Source organism: Salmo trutta, chromosome 7 (genome assembly GCF_901001165.1).
Source record: "Salmo trutta chromosome 7, fSalTru1.1, whole genome shotgun sequence".
NCBI lineage: Eukaryota > Metazoa > Chordata > Actinopteri > Salmoniformes > Salmonidae > Salmo > Salmo trutta.
In genome coordinates, this window is record NC_042963.1 from 44,332,995 (window position 1) to 44,357,697 (window position 24,703).

At 45.4% G+C, this 24,703-nt stretch overlaps 1 protein-coding gene across 3 annotated transcripts in view; it reads right to left on the minus strand.

The window, feature by feature from the left end:
- Positions 1-24,703, minus strand: part of LOC115197483 (spondin-1) — a 116,641-nt gene that overhangs the window by 84,530 nt on the left and 7,408 nt on the right. For all 3 annotated transcript variants that reach the window (XM_029759058.1, XM_029759057.1, XM_029759056.1), the window contains exons 2-4: positions 20,562-20,668; positions 10,549-10,682; positions 2,793-2,866 (exon numbers count right to left, since the gene is read on the minus strand). In XM_029759058.1, coding sequence (XP_029614918.1) covers positions 2,793-2,866; positions 10,549-10,682; positions 20,562-20,668 — 315 coding nt within the window. The remainder of the gene's footprint in view (positions 1-2,792; positions 2,867-10,548; positions 10,683-20,561; positions 20,669-24,703) is intronic.

Below are 24,703 nucleotides of genomic sequence, written 5' to 3' on the forward strand. Positions count from 1 at the left end.
GGGTGTAGTGGTGTACATCGATGACATTCTGGTCTACTCCGCTACACGCGCCGAGCATGTGTCTCTGGTGCGTAAAGTGCTTGGGCGACTGGTGGAGCATGACCTATACGTCAAGGCTGAGAAATGTGAGTTTTCCAAACCAGCCGTCTCTTTCTTGGGGTATCGCATTTCCTCATCAGGGGTAGTGATGGAATGTGACCGCGTCTCAGCCGTGCGTAATTGGCCGACTCCCACCACGGTGAAGGAAGTGCAGCGGTTTTTGGGATTTGCCAATTACTACCGGAGGTTTATCCGGGGCTTTGGGCAGGTGGCGGCTCCCATTACCTCACTGTTGAAGGGGGGCCCGGTGCGGTTGCAGTGGTCCGCGGAGGCGGACAGGGCCTTTAGTCGTCTGAAGGTTTTGTTCACCGACGCCCCGGTGCTGGCGCACCCGGACCCCTCTTTGCCCTTCATAGTGGAGGTGGATGCGTCCGAGGCTGGGGTAGGAGCCGTGCTGTCCCAGCGCTCGGGCGTCCCCCCCAAGCTCCGCCCCTGCGCCTTCTTCTCTAGGAAGTTGAGTCCGGCGGAGCGTAACTATGATGTGGGGGACAGGGAGCTGTTGGCTGTGGTCAGAGCCCTGAAGGTGTGGAGACATTGGCTTGAGGGGGCGCGTCACCCTTTTCTCATTTGGACTGACCACCGCAATCTGGAGTACATCCGGGCGGCGAGGAGACTGAACCCTCGTCAAGCCAGGTGGGCGATGTTCTTTACGAGATTTCGGTTTAACATCTCGTATATCCCAGGTTCCCGGAACACTAAGGCCGACGCACTGTCTCGTCTCCATGACGCCGAGGAACGGTCCACCGAGCCCACGCCCATCCTTCCAGCCTCCTGCCTGGTGGCACCGGTGGTCTGGGAGGTGGACGCGGACATCGAGCGGGCGTTACGGACGGAGCCTACTCCTCCGCAGTGTCCAGTGGGTCGTAAGTACGTTCCGCTCGGTGTTCGCGATCGGCTGATTCGGTGGGCTCACACGCTTCCCTCCTCGGGTCACCCAGGGGTTGAGCGGACAGTGCGTGGTCTTAGTGGGAGATACTGGTGGCCCACCTTGGTGAGGGACGTGAGGCACTATGTCTCCTCCTGTTCGGTGTGCGCTCAGAGTAAGGCTCCCAGGCACCTGCCTAGAGGGAAATTACAACCCCTCCCGGTTCCACAACGACCATGGTCCCACCTGGCGGTGGATTTCTTGACCGATCTCCCGCCGTCTCAGGGCAACACTACGATCCTGGTCGTTGTGGACCGGTTTTCTAAGTCCTGCCGTCTGATTCCGTTACCCGGTCTTCCTACGGCCCTGCAGACCGCGGAAGCCTTATTCACCCACGTCTTCCGGCACTACGGGGTGCCCGAGGATATCGTCTCAGATCGAGGCCCCCAGTTCACGTCCCGAGTGTGGCGGGCGTTTATGGAGCGGCTGGGGGTTTCGGTCAGTCTGACCTCGGGGTTTCACCCCGAAAGTAATGGGCAGGTGGAAAGGGTAAACCAGGAGGTGGGCAGGTTCCTGCGGTCCTACTGCCAGGACCGGCCAGGGGAGTGGGCAAGGTTTGTGCCATGGGCCGAAATGGCTCAGAACTCTTTGCGCCACTCCTCCACCAACATGTCACCATTCCAATGTGTGTTGGGTTATCAGCCGGTCCTGGGGCCATGGCATCAGAGCCAGACGGAGGCCCCTGCGGTGGAGGAATGGGTGCAGCGCTCAAGGGAGACCTGGAACGCTGTGCAGGAATCCCTGGAACGAACCAGGGAGCGACAAAAAGCGAGCGCTGACCGGCACCGCAGCGAGGCCCCCGTGTTCACCCCAGGGGAGAGAGTCTGGCTCTCGACCCGGAACCTGCCCCTCCGCCTGCCCTGCCGGAAGCTGGGTCCGCGGTTTGTGGGGCCATTTAAAGTCCTGAGGAGAATAAACGAGGTGTGTTACAGATTACAACTTCCTTCTTATTATCGTATTAACCCCTTGTTTCATTTGTCTCTCCTCAGGCCGGTGGTAGCTGGTCCGCTGCAGGAAAATGAGGTACGGGAGGTCCCTCCACCCCCCCTGGACATCGGGGGGGCCCCGGCGTACACAGTCCGATCCATCTTGGACTCCAGACGCCGGGCGAGGGGCCTGCAGTACCTCGTGGACTGGGAGGGGTACGGCCCGGAGGAGAGGTGCTGGGTACCGGTGGAGGACATACTGGACCCAGCGCTCATCCGGGAGTTCCACAGCCTCCATCCGGATCACCCAGCGCCTCGCCCTCCGGGGCGTCCTTGAGGCCGGCGACGGCGCGCTGCGGGAGCCGCGCGTCAGGGGGGGAGTACTGTCACGACAGTGACGGATGGTGGCGCCCCTCCTCGGCCGGGCGGGGCTCGGCGGTCGTCGTCGCCGAACTACTAGCTGCCATCGATCCCTTTTTGTTTCACTTTCGTTTGGTTAGGTCTAGGTAGGCACGCACCTGTTTTGGGTTAGTCATTAGAAAGGGGGGGTTATTTAGGTTAGCGTAGGATGTATGGTTTTTGTACGTGATTGTGTTGCTCTGTATTTTGGCTTGTGTTCACGCTGATTGTGTTTATGCTCTAGTGCGTGGTTTTGCGCCGACTGTTTTCTGTCCCCTGTGTTTGGGGCACATTGTTTTGTGTGCGCTCTGGATCGCTGTTGGGGTGGCTTGTGTTTCGCCGTTGTGCTCATTAAAGGCCACTACCCTGTATCGCTGCTTCCTGCGCTTGATTCCTCACCCACTACGCCCAAGCTTGACAGGTATAGGACAGATATGCTGCACCTTTCTCACACAGTCTGACGGTGAGGGAGCCTTCATCCTGGAAGTAAATGATCCTCTTCTGCACAATGCTGGCCCTGCAGAGGAGGAAGAACGCCATTCATTTTATTCACTGACAGCACAAAAAAATACAGCACTCGTGTTAGCACACAACTTCTAGGGGCATACACACACACACACACACACACACACACACACACACACTGCCGAGAGCCATAAACTTGTACACGCAACAGAAACTGTGTGCCAATAGCAACACCCGGCCATTAGAATGCTCCTCTCTTCCTCTCTTGTAGTGCGTGAGGAGTGTCTGTTTCCTCTGAGGAGAGGTGGTAAAACCACCCCGTCAGAGAGCACGCCAGAGGCACTGCCAGACCTGCTCCCCATCAAGCCCTGCAGAATACCAACGTACAGAGAGCCAGGAGTCCAGACTGAGACGGATCCACAGGACAGCCCATCAACACTGTGACCATTATGACTGCACTCTCTGTCACACTCTCTGAAGCTCATCTCCCAGGGAAGAACATTGGCATCGTATCTGGGGGTTGAAGATAAAATATCAAATGGTGCTGGACTCATCAAACAGCCGGATCTAAGTGACCGGGAGCCAAACAGACAAGCTCCAGCCCAAACTGTTTTCCACAGTAGATGGCATCCCAACTGCAGCTGTGGATATATCCTCAGCCATACAGCTGTTCTGAGGCCCACAGTTACATTGTACGGAGCTCAACAGGGACTTTGTTATAAAGCAACTTGATAATACATTTCATTAATCATTTTACTTTAAAATATGATACAGTAATTGACTAATATTAGACACATCAAGTAATCAGGGTTCAGATGAGGACAAACTCTGTAAAAAGATCACTTTAGCCCAATGTCAATATCTTAACATTTGGTTGCAGCAATGGGATCCAGTCGCAGTTGGGTAATATATCCCTGACTAACCCATGACTTCCATGGCTCTCTCCATGGTTATGTTCTTCACTCCAATGGTTTGGGCCAGAATTCTGTCCAGACCATTAGTTCCAGTGGGAGTGTTTAGGATCCTTTAGTTGTGATCCCACACACAGGCCCATGGGCCCTGGCTTTGAGCTGGGGCTGCATGTATCCAGTGCTGCTGCCCGCCTGCAATCTCTGTGTCACTGGGGAGAGAGGATGGCTGTAGAGAGCAGGAGAGGATAATTATAGAGAGCAGGAGAGGATGGCTGTAGAGAGCAGGAGAGGATGTTTATAGAGAGCAGGAGAGGATGGCTGTAGAGAGCAGGAGAGGATGTTTATAGAGAGCAGGAGAGGATGGCTGTAGAGAGCAGGAGAGGATGCTTATAGAGAGCAGGAGAGGATGGCTGTAGAGAGCAGGAGAGGATATTTATAGAGAGCAGGAGAGGATGGCTGTAGAGAGCGGGAGAGGATGCTTAAAGAGAGCAGGAGATGATGGCTGTAGAGAGCAGGAGAGGATGCTTATAGAGAGCAGGAGAGGATGGCTGTAGAGAGCAGGAGAGGATTTTTATAGAGAGCAGGAGAGGATGGCTGTAGAGAGCAGGAGAGGATGGCTGTAGAGAGCTGGAGAGGATGTTTATAGAGAGCAGGAGAGGATGGCTGTAGAGCGCAGGAGAGGATGTTTATAGAGAGCAGGAGAGGATGGCTGTAGAGAGCAGGATAGGGTGGTTATAGAGAGCAGGAGAGGGTGGCTATAGAGAGCAGGAGAGGGTGGCTATAGAGAGCAGGAGAGGATGCTTATAGAGAGCAGGAGAGGATGGCTGTAGAGAGCAGGAGAGGATGCTTATAGAGAGCAGGAGAGGATGGCTGTAGAGAGCAGGAGAGGGTGGCTATAGAGAGCAGGAGAGGGTGGCTATAGAGAGCAGGAGAGGGTGGCTATAGAGAGCAGGAGAGGGTGGCTATAGAGAGCTGGAGAGGGTGGCTATAGAGAGCAGAAGAGGGTGGCTGTAGAGAGCCTGAGATGTTGGTCTATAAAGAGCAGGAGTGGGTGGCTATAAAGAGCAGGAGAGGGTGGCTATAGAGAGCAGGAGAGGGTGGCTATAGAGAGCAGGAGAGGGTGGCTATAGAGAGCAGGAGAGGGTGGCTATAGAGAGCAGGAGAGGGTGGCTATAGAGAGCTGGAGCTCCATTTAGACCTTCTTCATCTCAAGGAGTCAATGCGTCTTTTTTGTTTGCGTACTCTGCTCTCTCCAGTTCTGCTATTCTGGTCAAACCTCCAAGAGCTCTATGTGCAGTGCCCTGTGACATAACAGCCTTTGACACTTTAGTATACAAGATAAAGTATCACTAATGACAAGACTCTGTAGTGTAGGAGGAGGCGCATCATTCTGGGATCTCTGCTGTGATATTCTTTATGAGATTCAGTGGGAGAATGAGTGGACCTCTCCTAACAGTAATTGGAGTTTTATTTGATGTTCGGTAGACAGAGTTGGCAGCCGTGTTTATTGGCCTTTGTCTGGCAGGCAGCCCAACGCTCCAGTACGAGGTAGAGAGCTGTATCTTTACTTTGATAGGCAAAGACAAAGTGAAAGCAATACGGTAAGATTTGCATAGCAGATGTTTCTCAGCGCAACATTTATTAGAATAATACTTGGACCGCAATAAGCTATCTGTCATATGGGACAGGAAGATAAATTAAAAGTAACTATTGTGGATATTTCTTCAAAGACTTAGGCAAAGAGGAATGAGTTACATCCAGCACTAAGTCAGTGAACGGCAGCACTATTTTCTGTGTAGGAGTGAGTTACATCCAGCACTAAGTCTGTGAACAGCAGCACTATTTTCTGTGAAGGAGTGAGTTACATCCAGCACTAAGTCTGTGAACGGCAGCACTATTTTCTGTGAAGGAGTGAGTTACATCCAGCACTAAGTCAGTGAACGGCAGCACTATTTTCTGTGAAGGAGTGAGTTACATCCAGCACTAAGTATGTGAACGGCAGCACTATTTTCTGTGTAGGAGTGAGTTACATCCAGCACTAAGTCTGTGAACGGCAGCACTATTTTCTGTGAAGGAGTGAGTTACATCCAGCACTAAGTCTGTGAACGGCAGCACTATTTTCTGTGAAGGAGTGAGTTACATCCAGCACTAAGTCTGTGAACGGCAGCACTATTTTCTGTGAAGGAGTGAGTTACATCCAGCACTAAGTCTGTGAACGGCAGCACTATTTTCTGTGAAGGAGTGAGTTACATCCAGCACTAAGTCAGTGAACGGCAGCACTATTTTCTGTGTAGGAGTGAGTTACATCCAGCACTAAGTCAGTGAACAGCAACACTATTTTCTGTGAAGGAGTGAGTTACATCCAGCACTAAGTCTGTGAACAGCAGCACTATTTTCTGTGTAGGAGTGAGTTACATCCAGCACTAAGTCTGTGAACAGCAGCACTATTTTCTGTGAAGGAGTGAGTTACATCCAGCACTAAGTCTGTGAACAGCAGCACTATTTTCTGTGAAGGAGTGAGTTACATCCAGCACTAAGTCTGTGAACAGCAGCACTATTTTCTGTGTAAATCCAGGCCAGAGGAAGGAGAGACAGGATGCATTAGGGAAAAGGATCTCTTAAATATCTACGGTTCCTTCAGAAAGTATTCAGACCCCTTTACTTTTTCCACATGTTGTTACGTTACAGCTTTATTCAAAAATGTATTACATTTAAAAAAATCCTCAGAAATCTACACACAATACCCCAAACGTATTACAAATAAAAAACATAAATACCTTATTTCCATAAGTATTCAGACCCTTTGATATGAGACTCAAAATTGAGCTCAGGTGCATCCTGTTTCCATTGATCATCCTTGAGATGTTTCTACAACTTGATTGGAGTCACCTGTGGTCAATTCAATTGATTGGACATGATTTGGAAAGGCACACACCTGTCTATATAAGGTCCCACAGCTGACAGTGCATGTCCGAACAAAAACCATTCCATTAGGTCGAAGGAATTGCCTGTAGAGCTCCGAGACAGGATTCTGTCTATTGGGAAGGGTACCAAAACATTTCTGCAGCATTGAAGGTCCCCAAGATCACAGAAGAAGTTTGGAACCAACCACAAGACTCTTCCTAGAGCTGTCCGCCCGGCCAAACTGAGCAATCGGGGGAGAAGGGCCTGATGGTCACTCTGACAGACGTCTAGAGTTCCTCTGTGGAGATGAGAGAAGCTTCCAGAAGGACAACCATCTCTGCAGCACTCCACCAATCAGGCCTTTATGGTAGAGTGGCCAGACGGAAGCCACTCCTCAGTAAAAGGCACATGACAGCCCGCTTGGAGTTTGTGAAAAGGCACCTAAAGACTCTCTGACCATGAGAAACAAGATTCTCTGGTCTGATGAAACCAAGGCTGAACTCTTTGGCCTGAATGACAAGCATCACGTCTGGAGGAAACCTGGCACCATCCCTACGGTGAAGCACGGTGGTGGCAGCATCATGCTGTAGGGATATTTTTCAGAGGCAGGGACTGGGAGACTAGTCAGGATTGAGGGAAAGAGGAACGGAGCAAAGTACAGAGAGATCCTTGATGAAAACCTGCTCCAGAGGGCTCAGGACCTCAGACTGGGGTGAAGGTTCACCTTCCAAAAGGACAATGACCCTAATCACACAGCCAAGAAACGCAGGAGTGGCTTCGGGACAAGTCTCTGAATGTCTTTGAGTGGCCCAGCCAGAGCCCGGACTTTAACCCGAACATCTCTGGAGAGACCTGAAAATAGCTGTACAGCAACGCTCCCCATCCAACCTGACAGAGTTTGAGAGAATCTGCAGAGAAGAATGGGTGAAACTCCCCAAATACAGGTGTGCCAAGCTTGTAGGGTCATACCCAAGAAGACTCGAGGCTGTAATCACTGCCAAAGGTGCTTCAACAAAGTACTAAGTAAAGTGTCTGAATACCTATGTAAATGTTATATTTCAGTTTTTTATTCTTAAAAAATTAGCAAAAATTCAAAAAAATATGTTTTTGCTTTGTCATTATGGGTTATTTTGTGTAGATTTCTGAGGGAAAAAAAACTATTTTTATAAATATTAGAATAAGCCTGTAACCTAACAAAATGTGGAAAAAGTCAAGGGGTCTGAAAACTTTCCGAAGACACTGTATATAGCAGAACTTAAAGGTAGACTCAGCGATATGAAGTAGATGTAGAAAGTAAACAGTATAGTGGGTCAATTTCCGCAACAACTAAGAGCATTAAAGTGCAAGGCTAAACTTCTCCGCTGTTTTGGTGCCCTGGCTACCAAGTTGTAACAGAGTGAAGCTAACCCATACACATGCGTCGATACTGTGTGTGACTGTGTGAGAGCGAAGTCATCTCACTCATCTCAATATCTAAGGTGCTGCTCGTGGCAACGTCATTTCGCTGAGTCTACCTTTAATTGTTCAATATTCATGGCCAAATTCGATCTCACCTCAATTTCACATTTCATAACATAAGAAATGACTTTCAGGTGACCAAGCAATATGCCATTGTAATAGTTATTTAACACCCAATTTCAACCCATTTTGAGAATTATTAGGGCCAGGCTGCCTATTCTCCGTTTATGCTAATCATGCAGCTGTGTACAGGCGTGTGTGCGCACTGACACACATTCACAGTATGTAATGTGTGTCGACCACATATTGTACATGGATTTTGTCACAACAATGAACAATTGTTTGTGTCTACCTGTGTGTGTTAATGTTTGTCCATTTTGTTTCATTCCAACACTTCTGGAAGTGCTACAATTCCTGTCAAAGAGCAGCTTTTGGAATTAACTTGGCTCACGCTTCATGACTGTCAAGGAATTACAGAGGCATATCAGGGCTCACTCCTTTGGGCAGCAATCAAATTCAAATAGGATTTGCCTTGGGACGAGTTTAACCCACACGTCGCTCTAACATAGCAAGACTACTCAACTTGATCGGTGACTATCAGTGCTTCAGGCCAGGAGTAAGAAACACGATGTTATTTACAATCCTGCCACTTTTTTGTGTCGTGAGACTTTACATAAAAGGTTATAAATTCTCCAAAACTTTTACACCAAGCTTATCATCATGAAAACCTTCCTCCCAATCTACTTACTGAACAATGTTATTACGTAAGACTAAACTCAGTGCTATAGCCACGGAGGGAGAGGCGTTGATCTGGGACATTATAACGCTATGGTCTGTAGTCACACCTGCTTCTTCAGACCACTAATCAGCATGACCCTGCTCTCTGGCAACCCATAGGTAGTCAACTGCAAAGACATGGTGCCTAGAATAGCCGCATAGCTTGCCTAACAACCAAATAGATTTGAATGTTGAATAAACCAGGCCATTTTTCTTTACTTTGAAGTGAAAAATCTCAATTTCAGTTTTGATCGTTTTTTCTTCTTGGTCCTGTGCGTTTGTGAACCAAACAAAATTACCACATGTGAACACCAAATGTTTTTTCAATTTCAGCTTATTTTAGAAGAAATAGTGAATAGTGCAAGGGTGCTAATATATTTAACCGCACCTGTATCAATAATGAGAAATGGTATTCCGAAACAAATCATTGTTAGCATTACCAGTTACAGTAACAGTGGTTATGACAGTGCAGCATCCTTTGATATAGACATAAAAAATAAAAAATACAAATCACAAAATTATATTACTCCTGTATGAACTAGGGCTTTATTACTCCTGTATGAACTAGGGCTTTATTATTCCTGTATGAACTAGGGCTGAATTATTCCTGTATGAACTAGGGCTTTATTACTCCTGTATGAACTAGGGCTTTATCACTCCTGTATGAACTAGGGCTTTATTACTCCTGTATGAACTAGGGCTTTATTACTCCTGTATGAACTAAGGCTTTATTACTCCTGTATGAACTAGGGCTTTATTACTCCTGTATGAACTAGGGCTTTATTACTCCTGTATGAACTAAGGCTGTATTATTCCTGTATGAACTAGGGCTTTATTACTCCTGTATGAACTAGGGCTTTATTATTCCTGTATGAACTAGGGCTGTATTATTCCTGTATGAACTAGGGCTTTATTACTCCTGTATGAACTAGGGCTTTATCACTCCTGTATGAACTAGGGCTTTATTACTCCTGTATGAACTAGGGCTTTATTATTCCTGTATGAACTAGGGCTGTATTATTCCTGTATGAACTAGGGCTTTATTACTCCCGTATGAACTAGGGCTTTATCACTCCTGTATGAACTAGGGCTTTATTACTCCTGTATGAACTAGGGCTTTATTATTCCTGTATGAACTAGGGCTTTATTACTCCTTGTCACGTCCTGACCAGCAGAGAGTGTTGTTGTGTAGTTTTGGTCAGGATGTGGCAGAGTATGTCTGTGTATGTGTGTTAAGGTTGTTGTAATTCTATGTGGGTCTGTGTGGCTCCCGATCAGGGACAGCTGGTGATCGTTGTTCCTGATTGGGAGTCATATATTTAGGAGTATGTTTGTCACTTGGGTTTGTGGGTGGTTGTGCTAACACTGCTAGTCTTTTTGTTTGTAGTAAGCCTGTCGTGAGCTTCGTGTTTATTGTTTTCCTGTGTATACTTTGCTTTAATTTATTATTCTTTACATTAAAAGATGAGTATCCACATTCCGCCTGCAGTTTGGTCCATTCAACACGGCTTCAACAATTATGACAACTAGGGCTTTATTACTCCTGTATGAACTAGGGCTTTATTACTCCTGTATGTGTGGACAAAAATACTCCTCAGCACCCCCCCCAAGCCAAAACATATTTCCGTAGCTATAGTAGTGGTAGTAGTAGCAGTAGTGTAGTAGCAGTATTAAAAGTACCCACTTGAGGATGACACAGCCGCTGCCAGAAGGGGGTGCTGTCCAGAACACTTGTATCCGGGTCCTCCTGCGGGGGGTGCTCTCCGTCACAGCCGAGGGACAGTTGGTCATGAACTGGGTATCTTCCTCATCTATGATCTAGAAAACACAGGAAACCAGTCAGTCACAACTACACAATTTCTCACCAACCTCACTTTTTGGCAAAAACAATTCCGTTTTTTTGTAAAACAAAATGTTATAGCTGCAAGAAAGTAATTGAGTCAATTAACTTTTTGTTATTTTTATAGTTAAAAAATCCTTTTGAGAAATTACTAACTTTCAACCGTGGTGCTTGCCAAAAAAGTTTCAACTTTTAATTATCACAACTCTGGCCTGACACTTATGATTCATTTTCATTGTTGATCAATATGTTCTGCTATGCATGTTTGGTTGCATTTAATTGGTGCTATAATTCAGGGCTCCTGTAATAAACCGATGGTTTAGTGTCTGAGACAGGCTGTAATATGTATTTTGTAGCGACACACTCCCCAATACCAGGATCAATAGTGTATTTCAACGTCACACGTGGCTGAATGTTTTCAAATGGAATCCTTTTCAGATGCCAACACTGGCATTACACGTAGTATAACAGACAGTTCTGTCTAGTTTATGTGAACGTAATCCTCTCAAAACGGATAGAAACTCACAGATGTCTTAAGTTAAAAATATGACATTGTAGTTCTGTTTCACCTCATCTCTTTACAAATGTGACTGGTTGATTGAAAGTTGACTGTACAGTGCATAACGTTCCTTCACCTATCCTTGGCTCAATAAAGTGGGACAGTAATAAAATAATACTCCAAGTTGTGCAATGAGACAGTGTAATAACAGTGTTGTGAGTCCATGGCGTGTCCAGCCCAGTCCCCCTCTATGTCATGACTGTGAGAGAGGAATGAAAACCTGGCATGACGAGCAGCAGCCTCACACAGAGATGACCTCTGACCCCCTTGAATGTTCGCCAGCTGCTCTGACTCCACCATAACACTGACCTAACAGCCAGATGCTTCACACATGACAGAAAGTAAGAGGAATAATTTTCTAGCGAGGTCTTTTAGAAAAATAAAAGACTGTTCATTGATGCTGATGATTGTCTAAGGCACCCTGGTGTGCCATGTCTTCCCTCACTGTAACTTGCCTCCGTCTCTAGCTTTCTCTCTTTTTCTCTCTACTTTCTCTCTCTGACTCATATGCTCCGTGCTCAACCAGGGTTCTTCCATACTATTTCTTAGGCCTCATTATACTCATACTGAAATAATGTCTTTTTTTTGCCTCTTCACCATTGATATCCTGTCAGTCACAGACAGCTGCAAACAACTGACAGTGCACAGGAAAACAACCAATTGATAGGAGGCTGAACTTGGAGTTTAGTTACTTCGGAAACTGTGCATTTCTTACAGTACACCCAGCGCATATCTATTTTATCACCCTGTGGGAGGGAGGGATGGAGGGAGGGAGGGACCATTGTCTTGTAAACCCACTATCCCCCCCTGGGAGGCCAGCACTGTAGTTTCCTCCCAAAACGGAATCTAAGTGGCTGTCAGATCGGGGTTGAACTGCAGCCAAGCAGCAGAGCCGTCAGGAGGAGAGGAGCTGGGAAAGTGGAGCGTTTGTTTTAATTGTGGCTCCTGGCTTGGCTTGGCTTGGCTCAGTGGCCCAGCTCTCCTCAGAGCTCCTCTGGGGCTGCCTAGGGAGGCAGGGTCTGGGTCTGGAGGAGCAGCTGAATACTTCTGTTTTCATAGTCATTCTCTCCCTGGTGACACAGCAAACACAGATGCTTTGCAGCGCCTGCTAAAGTAAATGTGTATTTTCAAGGAGACACAGATGGACAGTATTTCTTTTGGGCTGAGTAGAAGTTTGAAGCCCCCTTGGAAAATCAAGACATGAAATAGATGATAGTTTGGCAAGAGACTCGGGGCGGATGTAACTTTCTGACACGATGCAAATGTCACATCAACATATGATTTAAAAGTAACAGGTTTCTTCCCATCTCAATGGAAATCTCCAGACTCAAGAGCACTAACATTTGCCTTGAGCCTCCTACCAATCAAACAATTCTATTACTACAGAAACCCATATAAATCTCTGATATCAAATCTTATTATGGGATATATTTTTCAAACAGTGAAATTATCTGCACTCTTAGCACTTTTTGTTTCTGTCTAGAACCTAAAATTGTTATTCGGCTGTCCCTATAGGAGAACCCTTTGAAGGACCGTTTTTGGTTCCAGGTAGAACCCTTTTGGTTCCAGGTAGAACCCTTTTGGGTTCCATGTAGGACCCTTTCCACAGAGGGTTCTACGTAGAACCTAAAAGGGTTCTCCCTGGAACCAATAAGGTTATCTGTCGGGACAGCCAAAGAACCCTTTTGGAACCGTTTTTTCTAAGAGTATGCTATTCTTCCTCAGAGTATCAATATATGGATTTATACTGTCTATATTAATATGTACTGCATTAACAGATTGGCTTTACATTTTAAAAACTCAATGAACTATAATTAATTTCTATAGTTCATTAGTCTTATTTAACAAGCTATTTGTAACAGCCACTGCCATGTTTCTTCTTCATACATCACTTGGTCATTCTTGGCTTGACAGTATTTATAGTAAAGGTCCAAGGCTTCCTGGGCATTTCCTTTAGTCTGTAATGCTGCAGCGAGCTTCAGCCTGGAGAGATAGCTCAAGGATGCTACTAAATACTGTCGCGGGCAATCTCTGGCCCAAACAAAAACGGCAGTGATGAACGGTGCTCCTTACATACAGTATACAGGGGCTGAGATCCCAGAGGAAGTAATGGAAAACACTCCTGTTCCAATCCCTGAAAGCTTTTGGCGCAAGCTGGGTTAGTGAGAAAAGCTTTTACACAGGAGACATGTCTATCACTTGGATAGAAAAGACACTCTTAAGAGCAGCTGCCGTAAAATGAGTGAAGAACTAACATTACGACGCTGTAAAGAAGCCAGGCCAGATGTTTTGCCTTTTAAAAGGTGTGAAGTTGAGTTCTGCTTCTTAAATGTGAGAAAATGAGTGGTGCAAATTGTCTTTCCATACATCAGAATCAACACAGCAAGAACAGACTTAAAGCTGAAGCAACTGTCATGACGTCACTGAAACTTGGTAAAAGTTTCCATATATTTCCCCTGACCTGTTGACTACTTCCCCTCACCATGTCATATCCTGCTGTGATGTAATAGCCCTTCTCTAAGGAGTTGGCCTCTGTAGATCATCCACCACTAATTTGTAAGTCGCTCTGGATAAGAGCGTCTGCTAAATGACTTAAATGTAAATGTAATTTGTATTTGCCCTGCTGTGTTTAATGTACTTGCAGCCACTGACCTAACGAGAAGACATCTAACTGAGTCCGCTTGTCTGTCTATCCATGGCAACCCAGAAACAAAGTGATGCTTTAAATCTCTGTAAACACTAGATCCTATCTAATCTGGGCTCATCTTGTCGCTCCAAACAAACTTAGTTTGCTTCCCTGGGTAATAGCATGACTCTGGCCTAAATAAATAACAATGAGGAGAGTTAGAAAATCTGTGGGGGTTTCTCTGAGGCCTAAGGCACAAATGGGGGTCTCATGGTAACGTGTGAAGAGAAAGAAAATGTATTCTAAACATAAAAGCAGTATGACTCCTGGAGGTTGTACATTTTTATGTTTAGAAATGGGCGCCAGGCACATTCCAGGAGAGTAGCCAACAACAAGGATTATTTGCTGGAGGATATTGTGCATTGACCATGCTTAATTTTTATAGTAAACATTTTCTTCAAATTTCCAACAACCTTTCACTTAATTTGGAAAAGTATTATGCAAACTTTATCAGCACATACACCACAGGTCAAACGTTTTAGAACATTACATTTTAGTCATTTAGCAGACGCTCTTATCCAGAGCAACTTACAGTAGTGAACACATACATTTCATACATTTTTTCCCCCCGTACTGGTCCCCCGTGGGAATCGAACCCACAACCCTGGCATTCCAAACACCATGCTCTACCAACTGAGCCACACGGGACCATCTACTCATTCAAGGGTTTTTCTTTATTTTTACTATTTTCTACATTGTAGACTAATAGTGAAGACAGCAAAACTATGAAATAACACATATGGAATCATGTAGTAATTAAAAAAAGTGTTAAAAAAATCTAAATATACTTTAAATTTGAGATTCTTCAAATAGCCACCGTTTGCCTTGATGACAGCTTTGCACACTCTTGGCATTCTCTCAACTAGCGTCATGAGGTAGTCACCTGGAATGCATTTCAATTAACAGGTGTGCCTTCTTAAAAGTTCATTTGCGGAATTTCTTTCCTTCTTAATGCGTTTGAGCCAATCAGTTGTGTTGTGACAAGGTGGGTGGTATACAGAAGATAGCCCTATTTGGTAAAAGACCAAGTCCATATTATGGCAAGAACAGCTCAAATAAGCAAAAATAAATGTCCATCATTACTTTAAGACATGAAGGTCAGTCAATACGGAACATTTCAAGACTTTTGAAAGTTTCTTCACGCATCAAGCGCTATAATGAAACTGGCTCTCATGAGGACCGTCACAGAAATGGAAGACCCAGAGTTACCTCTGCTGCAGAGGATATGTTCATTAGAGTTACTAACCTCAGAAATTACAGCCCAAATAAATGCTTCACAGAGTTCAAGTAACAGACACATCTCCACATCAACTGTTCAGAGGAGACTGTGTGAATCAGGCCTTCATGGTCAAATTGCTGAAAGGAAACCACTACTAAAGGACACCAACAATAAGAAGAGACTTGCTTGGGCCAAGAAACACGAGCAATGGACATTAGACCGGTGGAAATGTGTCCTTTGGTCTGGAGTCCAAATTGGAGATTTTTGGTTCTAACCACCGTGTCTTTGTGAAATGCGGTGTGGATGAACGGATGATCTTCGCATATGTATTTCCCACCGTAAAGCATGGAGGAGGAGTTGTTATGGTGTGGAGGTGCTTTGCTGGTGACACTGTCAGTGATTTATTTAGAAATTAAGGCACACTTAACCAGCACGGATACCACAGTATTCTGCAGCGATACGCCATCCCATATGGTTTGGGCGTAATCAAATCAAATCAAATTGCATTTGTCACATGCGCTGTATACAACAGGTGTAGACCTTACAGTGAAATGCTTACTTACAAGCCCTTAACCAGCAATACAATTTTAAGAAAAATAAGTGTTAAGTAAAAAAGAAAAAAGAAAAAAGAACAAATAATTAAAGAGCAGCAGTCAAATAACAGTAGCAAGGCTATATACACGGGGTACTGGTACACAGTCAATGTGCGGGGCCACTGGTTAGTCGAGGTAATTGAGATAATATGTACATGTAGGTAGAGTTAAAGTGACTATGCATAGATAATAAACAGAGAGTAGCAGCAGTGTATAAGAGGGGTGGGGGGGGACAATAAAAATAGTCTGGGTAGCCATTTGATTAGCTGTTCAGGAGTCTTATGGCTTGGGGGTAGAAGCTGTTAAGAAGCCTTTTGGACCTAGACTTGGCGCTCTGGTACCGCTTGCCGTGTTGTAGCAGAGAGAATAGTCTATGACTAGGGTGGCTGGAGTCTTTGAACATTTTTAGGGCCTTCCTTTGACACCGGCTAGAATAGAGGTCCTAGATGGCAGGAAGCTTGGCCGTACACTGGGCTGGGCCGTACACACTACCCTCTGTAGTGCCTTGCGGTCGGAGGCCGAGCAGCTGCCATACCAGGCAGTGATGCAACCAGTCAGGATGCTCTTGAGGGTGTGGCTGTATAACTTTTTGAGGATCTGAGGACCCATACCTACCCTTACCACCTGGGGGCGCCCCGTCAGGAAGTCCAAGATACAGTTGCAAAGGGAGATGTTTAGTCCCAGGGTCCTTAGCATAGTGATGAGCTTTGAGGGCACTATGGTGTTGAACGCTGAGCTGTAGTCAATGAATAGCATTCTCACATAGGTGATCCTTTTGTCCAGGTGGGAAAGGGCAGTGTGATAATGGTGTTGATGTGAGCCATGACCATACTTTCAAAGCACTTCATAGCTACAGACATGAGTGCTACGGGTCAATAGTCATTTAGGCAGGTTACCTTAGTGTTCTTTGGCACAGGGACTATGATGGTCTGCTTGAAACATGTTGGTATTTCTGACTCAGTCAGGGACAGGCTGAAAATGTCAGTGAAGACACTTACCAGTTGGTCAGCACATGCTCGGAGAACATGTCCAGGTAATCTGTCTGCCCCTGCGGCCTTGTGTGTGTTGACCTGTTTAAAGGTCTTACATCGGCTACGGAGAGCATGATCACACAGTCTGATGCTCTCATGCATGCTTCAGTGTTGCATGCCTCAAAATGAGCATAGAAGTAATTTAGCTTGTCTGGTAGTCTCATGTCCCTGGGCAGCTCGCGGGTGTGCTTGCCTTTGTAGTCTGTAATAGTTTGCAAGCCCTGCCACATCCGACAAGCGTCGAAGCTGGTGTAGTATGATTCAATCTTAGTGTTGTATTGACATTTGCCTGTTTGATGGTTCGTCGGAGGACATAGTGGGATTTCTTATAAGCTTCCGGGTTAGAGTCCCGCTCCTTGACAGCGGCAGCTCTACCCTTCAGCTCACTGCGGATGTTGGCTGTAATCCAGGGTTTCTGGTTGGGGTATGTACATACAGTCACTGTGGGGACGACGTTATTGATGCACTTATTGATGAAGCCATTGACTGATGTGGTGTACTCTTCAATGGCATCGGAAGAATCCCGGAACATATTCCAGTCTGCGTTAGCAAAACAGTCCTGTAGCTTAGCATATACGTCATCTGACCACTTCTTTATTGAACAAGTTACTGGTGCTTTTTGCCTCAGGTTTTGCTTGTATGCAGGAATCAGGAGGATAGAATTGTGGTCTGATTTGCCAAATGGAGGGCGAGGGAGAGCTTTGTTCACGTCTCTGTGTGTGGAGTAAAGGTGGTCTAGAGTTTTTTTCCCTCTGATTGCACATTTAACATGCTGGTAGAAATTAGGTCAAACGGATTTAAGTTTCCCTACATTAAAGTCCCCGGCCACTAGGAGCGCCGCCTCTGGATGAGCGTTTTCCTGTTTGCTGATGGCCGTATACAGCTCATTGAGTGCAGTATTAGTGCCAGCATCAGTTTGTGGTGGTAAATAGACAGCTACGAAGAATATACAGTTGAAGTCGGAAGTTTACATACACCTTAGCCAAATACTCAGTTTTTCACAATTTCAAACACTTAATCCTAGTAAAAATTCCCTGTCTTAGGTCAGTTAGGATCACCACTTTATTTTAATAATGTGAAATGTCAGAATAATAGTAGAGAAAATGATCTATTTCAGCTTTTATTTCTTTCATCACATTCCCAGCGGGTCAGAAGTTTACATACACTCAATTAGTATTTGGTAGCATTGCCTTTAAATTGTTTAACTTGGGTCAAAAGTTTCGGGTAGCCTTCAACAAGCTTCCACAATAAGTTGGGTGAATTTTGGCCCATTCCTCCTGACAGAGCTGGTGTTACTGAGTCAGGTTTGTAGGCCTCCTTGCACGCACATGCTTTTTCAGTTCTGTCCACACATTTTCTATAGGATTGAGGTCAGGGCTTGTGATGACCACTCAAATACCTTGACTTTGTTGTCCTTAAGCCATTTTGCCACAACTTTGAAAGTATGCTTGGGGTCATTGTCCATTTGTAAGACCCATTTGCGACCAAGCTTTAACTTCCTGTCACGTCCTGACCAGTATAAGGGTGATTTGTTATTGTAGTTTGGTCAGGACGTGGCAGAGAGTATTTGTTTTATGTGGTTCGGGGTGGTGTTTTTGGAGAAGGTTATTTGATTTATTTATTCCGGGGTTTTTGGGCACTGTTCCTTGTTTATGTATTTCTATGTTTAGTCTAGTTGGTTGTATTTCTATGTTTAGGTTAATGGGGGGTTGGACTCTCATTTGGAGGCAGGTGCTTTCTCGTTGCCTCTGATTGAGAGTCCTATAAATGGGTATGTGTTAGGTTTAGTGTTTGTGGGAGATTGTTTCTTGTTTTGCTGAGTGTGCCTGACAAGACTGTTTTGTTGTTCGTGAGTTCGTTTCGTTTTTTGTTTTGTTGTTTTTTGGTGTTCTTGTTATTTAAATAAATATACAAGATGAGCATCCACATTCCTGCTGCGTTTTGGTCCTCCATTCCAGACGACAACCGTGACACTTCCTGACTGATGTCTTGAGATGTTGCTTCAATATATCCACATAATTTTTCATCCTCATGATGCCATCTATTTTGTGAAGTGCACCAGTCCCTCCTGCAGCAAAGCACCCCCACAACATGATGCTGCCACCCCGTGCTTCACGGTTGGGATGGTGTTCTTCGGCTTGCAAGCCTCCCCCTTTTTCCTCCAAACATAACGTTGGTCATTATGGCCAAACAGTTCTATTTTTGTTTCATCAGACCAGAGGACATTTCTCCAAAAAGTACGGTCTTTGTCCCCATGTGCAGTTGCAAACCGTAGTCAGGCTTTTTTATGGCAGTTTTGGAGCAGTGGCTTCTTTCTTGCTGAGCGGCCTTTCAGGTTATGCCGAAATAGGACTCATTTTACTGTGGATATAGATACTTTTGTACCTGTTTTCTCCAGCATCTTCACAAGGTCATTTGCTGTTGTTCTGGGATTGATTTGTACTTTTCGCACCAAAGTACGTTCACCTCTAGGAGACAGAATGCGTCTCCTTCCTGAGCGGTATGACGGCTGTGTGGTCCCATGGTGTTTATACTTGCGTACTTATGTTTGTACAGATGAATGTGGTACGTTCATTTGTTTGGAAATTGCTCCCAAGGATGAACCAGACATGTGGAGGTCTACAATTTTTTTTCTGAGGTCTTGGCTGATTTCTTTTAATTTTCCCATGATGTCAAGCAAAGAGGCACTGAGTTTGAAGGTAGGCCTTGAAATACATCCACAGATGCACCTCCAATTGACTCAAATTATGTCAATTAGCCTATCAGAAGCTTCTAAAGTCATGACATCATTTTCTGGAATTTTCCAAGCTGTTTAAAGGCACAATCAACTTAGTCTATGTAAACTTCTGACCCACTGGAATTGTGATACAGTGAATTATAAGTGAAATAATCTGTCTGTAAACAATTGTTAGAAAAATTACTTGTGTCATGCACAAAGTAAATGTCCTAACCGACTTGCCAAAACTATAGTTTGTTAACAAGAAATTTGTGGAGTGGTTGAAAAACAAGTTTTAATGACTCCAACCTAAGTGTATGTAAACTTCCAACTTCAACTGTATGTGATCGTAGTTCATCTATTTTGTTATCCAATGATTGTACGTTGGCTAATAGGACTGATGGTAAAGGCAGATTACCAACTCGCCGTCGGATCCTTACAAGGCACCCCGACTTACGTCCCCGATATCTCCGTCTCTTTCTCTTTCTCTTAATTTAGCTGCATCATTCTGATCTCATTGAATAATTTGTCAATTATTTGTCCAATTAAGTGATGACAATCAGTCCCTCTTTACAATACAAAGACCTACAGTAGTAATGACATTGTAATAAAACCATGTTCTTAACAACAGAACCATAATGCATATTGAATGTGTTTGATTATCTATTATGGGTGACATAATGGTAATTTGAAGAGGCCAAATGAAAACAGGATTAGAATCTTGAGACTAGAAAACGGTTACACACTCTGGGAAGTGAAGGATGCAGAGCACGGAGTGTGGGCTGAGGCTGAGCAGAGCAGGTTGTGGGAGTGTTTATTCCTTTTTATGTTGTCAGGTAATTGTCAGGTAAGGAAGTTTGTTCTCACTGCTGTAGAGCACTCTCACTCAGTAGGTTGTGTATTATTATCGTGAGCTGAGCAAAGGAGACAACTCTTTCCTTACTTTTAGCTGCTCTTATGGAGACTTTAGGGAATACGCATTTAGTCTTGAGGAAAGTGATTTTGAAGACAATTACTGAAATATGGCCACAATATACATGCATAGTACATTACCTGGAATTTGCCAGCGTAGTGGTCATCTGTGGTTCCTTCCTTCCCCTCCTTCAGAGCGATAAGGGTAAAGCCTCTGAAATAGGAGGGACTGGAGGCGTGCAGAGTCACTGGAAACAGGACAGGAGGGGAGTGTAGGGAATATACAGATGTTAGATCTTAATTTGACCAGCATTGTCGCAGCAAAATAATCCTGCTGCAACAGGATTTGAATGTTAATGTTGCTTGATCTGTCATTAGGCTATTACCTGGCCAAAATTAGGCTACATGAAAAGTACAATACTGTTAATATACACTATATATACAAAAGTATGTGGACACCCCTTCAAATTAGTAGATTCGGCTATTTCAGCCACACCCATTTCTGACAGTCATGCAATCTCCATAGACAAATATTGGTAGTAGAATGGCCTAACTGAAGAGCTCAGTGACTTTCAACGTGGCTTCGTCATAGGATGCCACCTTCCTAACAAGTCAGTTCGTCAAACGTCTGCCCTGCTAGAGCTGCCCCGGTCAACTGTAAGTGGTAGGCCACACAAGCTCACAGAACGGCACCGCCTAGTGCTGAAGCACGTAAAAATCATCTGTCCTCGGTTGCAACACCAACTACCAAGTTCCAAACTGCCTCTGGAAGCAACGTCAGCACAAGAACTGATTGTCGGGACCATCATGAAGTGGGTTTCCATGGCAGAGCAGCCGCACTCAAGCCTAAGATCACCATGCACAATGCCAAGTGTAGGATGGAGTGGTGTAAAGCTCACCGCCATTGGACTCTGGAGCAGTGGAAACGCATTCTGGCAATATGGCAGTCTCACGGACCATTTGGCAGTCCGACAGATGAATGCCAGAACAACGCTACCTGCCCCAATGCATAGTGCCAACTGTAAAGTTTGGTGGAGGAGGCATAATGGTCTGGGGATTTTTTCATGGTTCAGGCTAGCCCCTTAAATCTTAACGCTACAGCATACAATGACATTCTAGGCGATTCTGAGAATTTATTTAAATCGTGAAGCTCATCTGAATTTTCTGCGGTGGAAGAAAATTCTCAGCATCAAACAAGTGATCAAATTAAGATCCTATCAAAGATTAAAGATAATGTAATGTAGCCACATCCCAAGAGCAGACCCTCCCAGGCACTTTTGAGAGAGAAACAAACTCAGCTGGAGGAGCCTACTACAGAATGTGGGATAAAGGTATGCGCTCCTAGCAACTCATTAGTTGCCTGCTGTTTGACTGTTTTCCAGCCAGTGATTTCAACAGGGTCAAATGTAACGTGTGTTGCGGTGGTAAAAGATTTATCTTTGAAAAGTCAGCTTTACTAACAATATTAGCTTATGGTTTCCCTGAAAACTGACAACACACAATGCATCCTCCTTGGGCTGTATCGGGTACATTATAAAAGATAAACATTGTAAATGTATTTACACAATCGTTAGATAATAATGTAATTCACTTTTAAATGGCACAGTTATGCGTATATGAATATCATATCTGGTATGCAGATCTTTAGAAATGGTAGGATCAATTGTAGACTGGCACTCCACGTGAAAAAGGTTGCCGATCCCCTTCTATAGACTATATGAAGCCACCCTTGTGGAACGGTGCATACAGTTTACTATGACAGTATCATTGTCTCATGCTCTTCCCACCAACATTGTCTCGTGCGCTTCCCGCAAATTTTTGCATTTGCCTGTCTGCATTATTCGCCAGGGAAGGGAAACATTCTGCGAATACTGAAGCATTGTATCAACAAAGTGGCTCTGATAACATTGAAACATTGCATCAACAAACGAGGAGGCTCAGAGAATAAACGACCTGGGGAATAATTACGGGGAGATGCCAGATTGGGAATGTAGCCAGGACACCAGGGTTAACACCCCTGCTCTTACGATAAGTGCCACGTCCCATCTAAAAGACACCACCCTACGGCATAGGGATACTTTTTTAGACCGGAGGGAATGGTGCCTCTTACTGGACCTCCAACAGCAGCTGGTCTCCCATCTAGGAACTAACCAAGTCTAACACCACTTAGCTTCAGAAGCAAACCAGCAGTGGGATGCAGGGTGGAATGCTGCTGGCATTCAAGTAGGCCTACCATTCTGTCACTGCATTACAATGCACATTTTTTATAACCTCAAACTGTTATTGTCTTTGAAGCCAAAAACAGGACATGTTTTTGGGGTAAATGCTCTAAAAGTTTTCCAAGATGCCGTAGCAGTCGGACGTGTCTTTGTCTTGTCCTGTCTTGTCCCGTGTAGATAGTAATTTTCCTCATTTTTTGGGGGATATATTTCATATATATTTTATTCTCACTTTCCATCCACGAACTGAATATACTTTCCTGCAACCCGCCTCACCCAATGTGGTACGGATATGCTATTTTTACACTTTAGAATCAGCACCCACATCAGAAGCTAGCCAGCTAACTAGCTACTAGCTAGTAGTCAGTTAGCCACTGCTAGCAGTCTTCACCGTTAACTCGGACTCCAGCCAGCTTCAGCTCGGTCAATACCTGCCAGTCTGCACAGCGTGATATCAACCCAGAGCATATCAGACGGCTTTTTCTCTACCTCATCACTGGATTCCTGGTCCATTACACCGGATCATCGCAGCTAGCTAGTTGCAGTCGAGTGGCTACTGCTGGCTAACGCCTCTGTCCCGAAGCAAGCACCAGTTAGCCTTGAGCTAGGCCCATCTCCCGGCAATCCGAAGAGGTCTACCAGCTAATTCTTGGTCTACAATACCTCTTTTGCCAATTGGCCTGGACCCATTATTGCCGACACGGAGCCCCACCGATCCATCACGACTGGTCTGCCAATGTAATCGTCCGAGGAGGTTTCAACAGGCTCTTCCATTGCGACGTTGCCTAAGGCCCATCTGCTAGTCCCGGCCTGCTAGCTGTCTGAATCGGCGTGTCTCCAGCCCACCTAGTGTAGTAGCGACCACTGAACGGCTCCCTGACTCACCTATTGCTGCTCATTGGACCCCATGATCACTCGGCTACACATGCCTCTCCCTAATGTAAATACGCCTTGTCTATTGCTGTTTGGTTAGTTATTATTGTCTTATTTCACTGTAGAACCCCCAGCCCTGCCCTACATGCCTTAGATAGCCCTTTTGTCCCACCCCCCCACACATGCGGTGACCTCACCTGGCTTAACTGGTGCCTCTAAAGACAAAACCTCTCTCATTGTCACTCAATGCCTAGGTTTACCTCCACTGTACTCATATCTATTCTATTCTACCATGCCCAGAAATCTGCTCCTTTTACTCTCTGTTCCGTACACACTAGACGACCAGTTCTTATAGCCTTTAGCCGTACCCTTATCCTATCCCTCCTCTGTTCCTCTAGTGATGTAGAGGTTAACCCAGGCCCTGCAGCCCCCAGCACCACTCCTATTCCCCAGGTGCTCTCATTTGTTTACTTCTGTAACCGTAAAAGCCTTGGTTTCATGCATGTTAACATCAGAAGCCTCCTCCCTTAGCTTGTTTTATTCACTGCTTTAGCACACTCCGCCAACCCTGATGTCCTAGCCGTGTCTGAATCCTGGCTTAGGAAGGCCACCAAAAATTCGGAAATTTCCATCCCAACTACAACATTTTCTGACAAGATAGAACTGCCAAAGGGGGTGGAGTTAGCCTGCAGAGTTCTGTCACACTATCCAGGTCTGTGCCCAAACAATTTGAGCATCTACTTTCGAAAATCCATCTCTCCAGAAACAAGTCTTTCAACGTTGCCACTTGTTATACACCCCCCTCAGCCCCCAGCTGTGCCCTGGGCTCCATATGTGAATTGATTGCCCCCCATCTATCTTCAGAGTTCGTACTGTTAGGTGACCTAAACTGGGATATGCTTATTAACACTCCGGCTGTCCTACAATCTAAGCTAGATGCCCTCAATCTCAGACAAATTATCAAGGAACCTACCAGGTACAACCCTAAATCCGTAGCCATGGGCACCCTCTTAGATATCATCCTGATCAACTTTCCCTTTAAATACACCTCTGCTGTCTTCAACCAGGATCTCAGTGATCACTGCCTCATTGCCTGCGTCCATAATGGGTCCTCGGTCAAACGACCACCCCTCATCACTGTCAAACGCTCCCTAAAACACTTCAGCGAGTAGGCCTTTCTAATCTACCTGG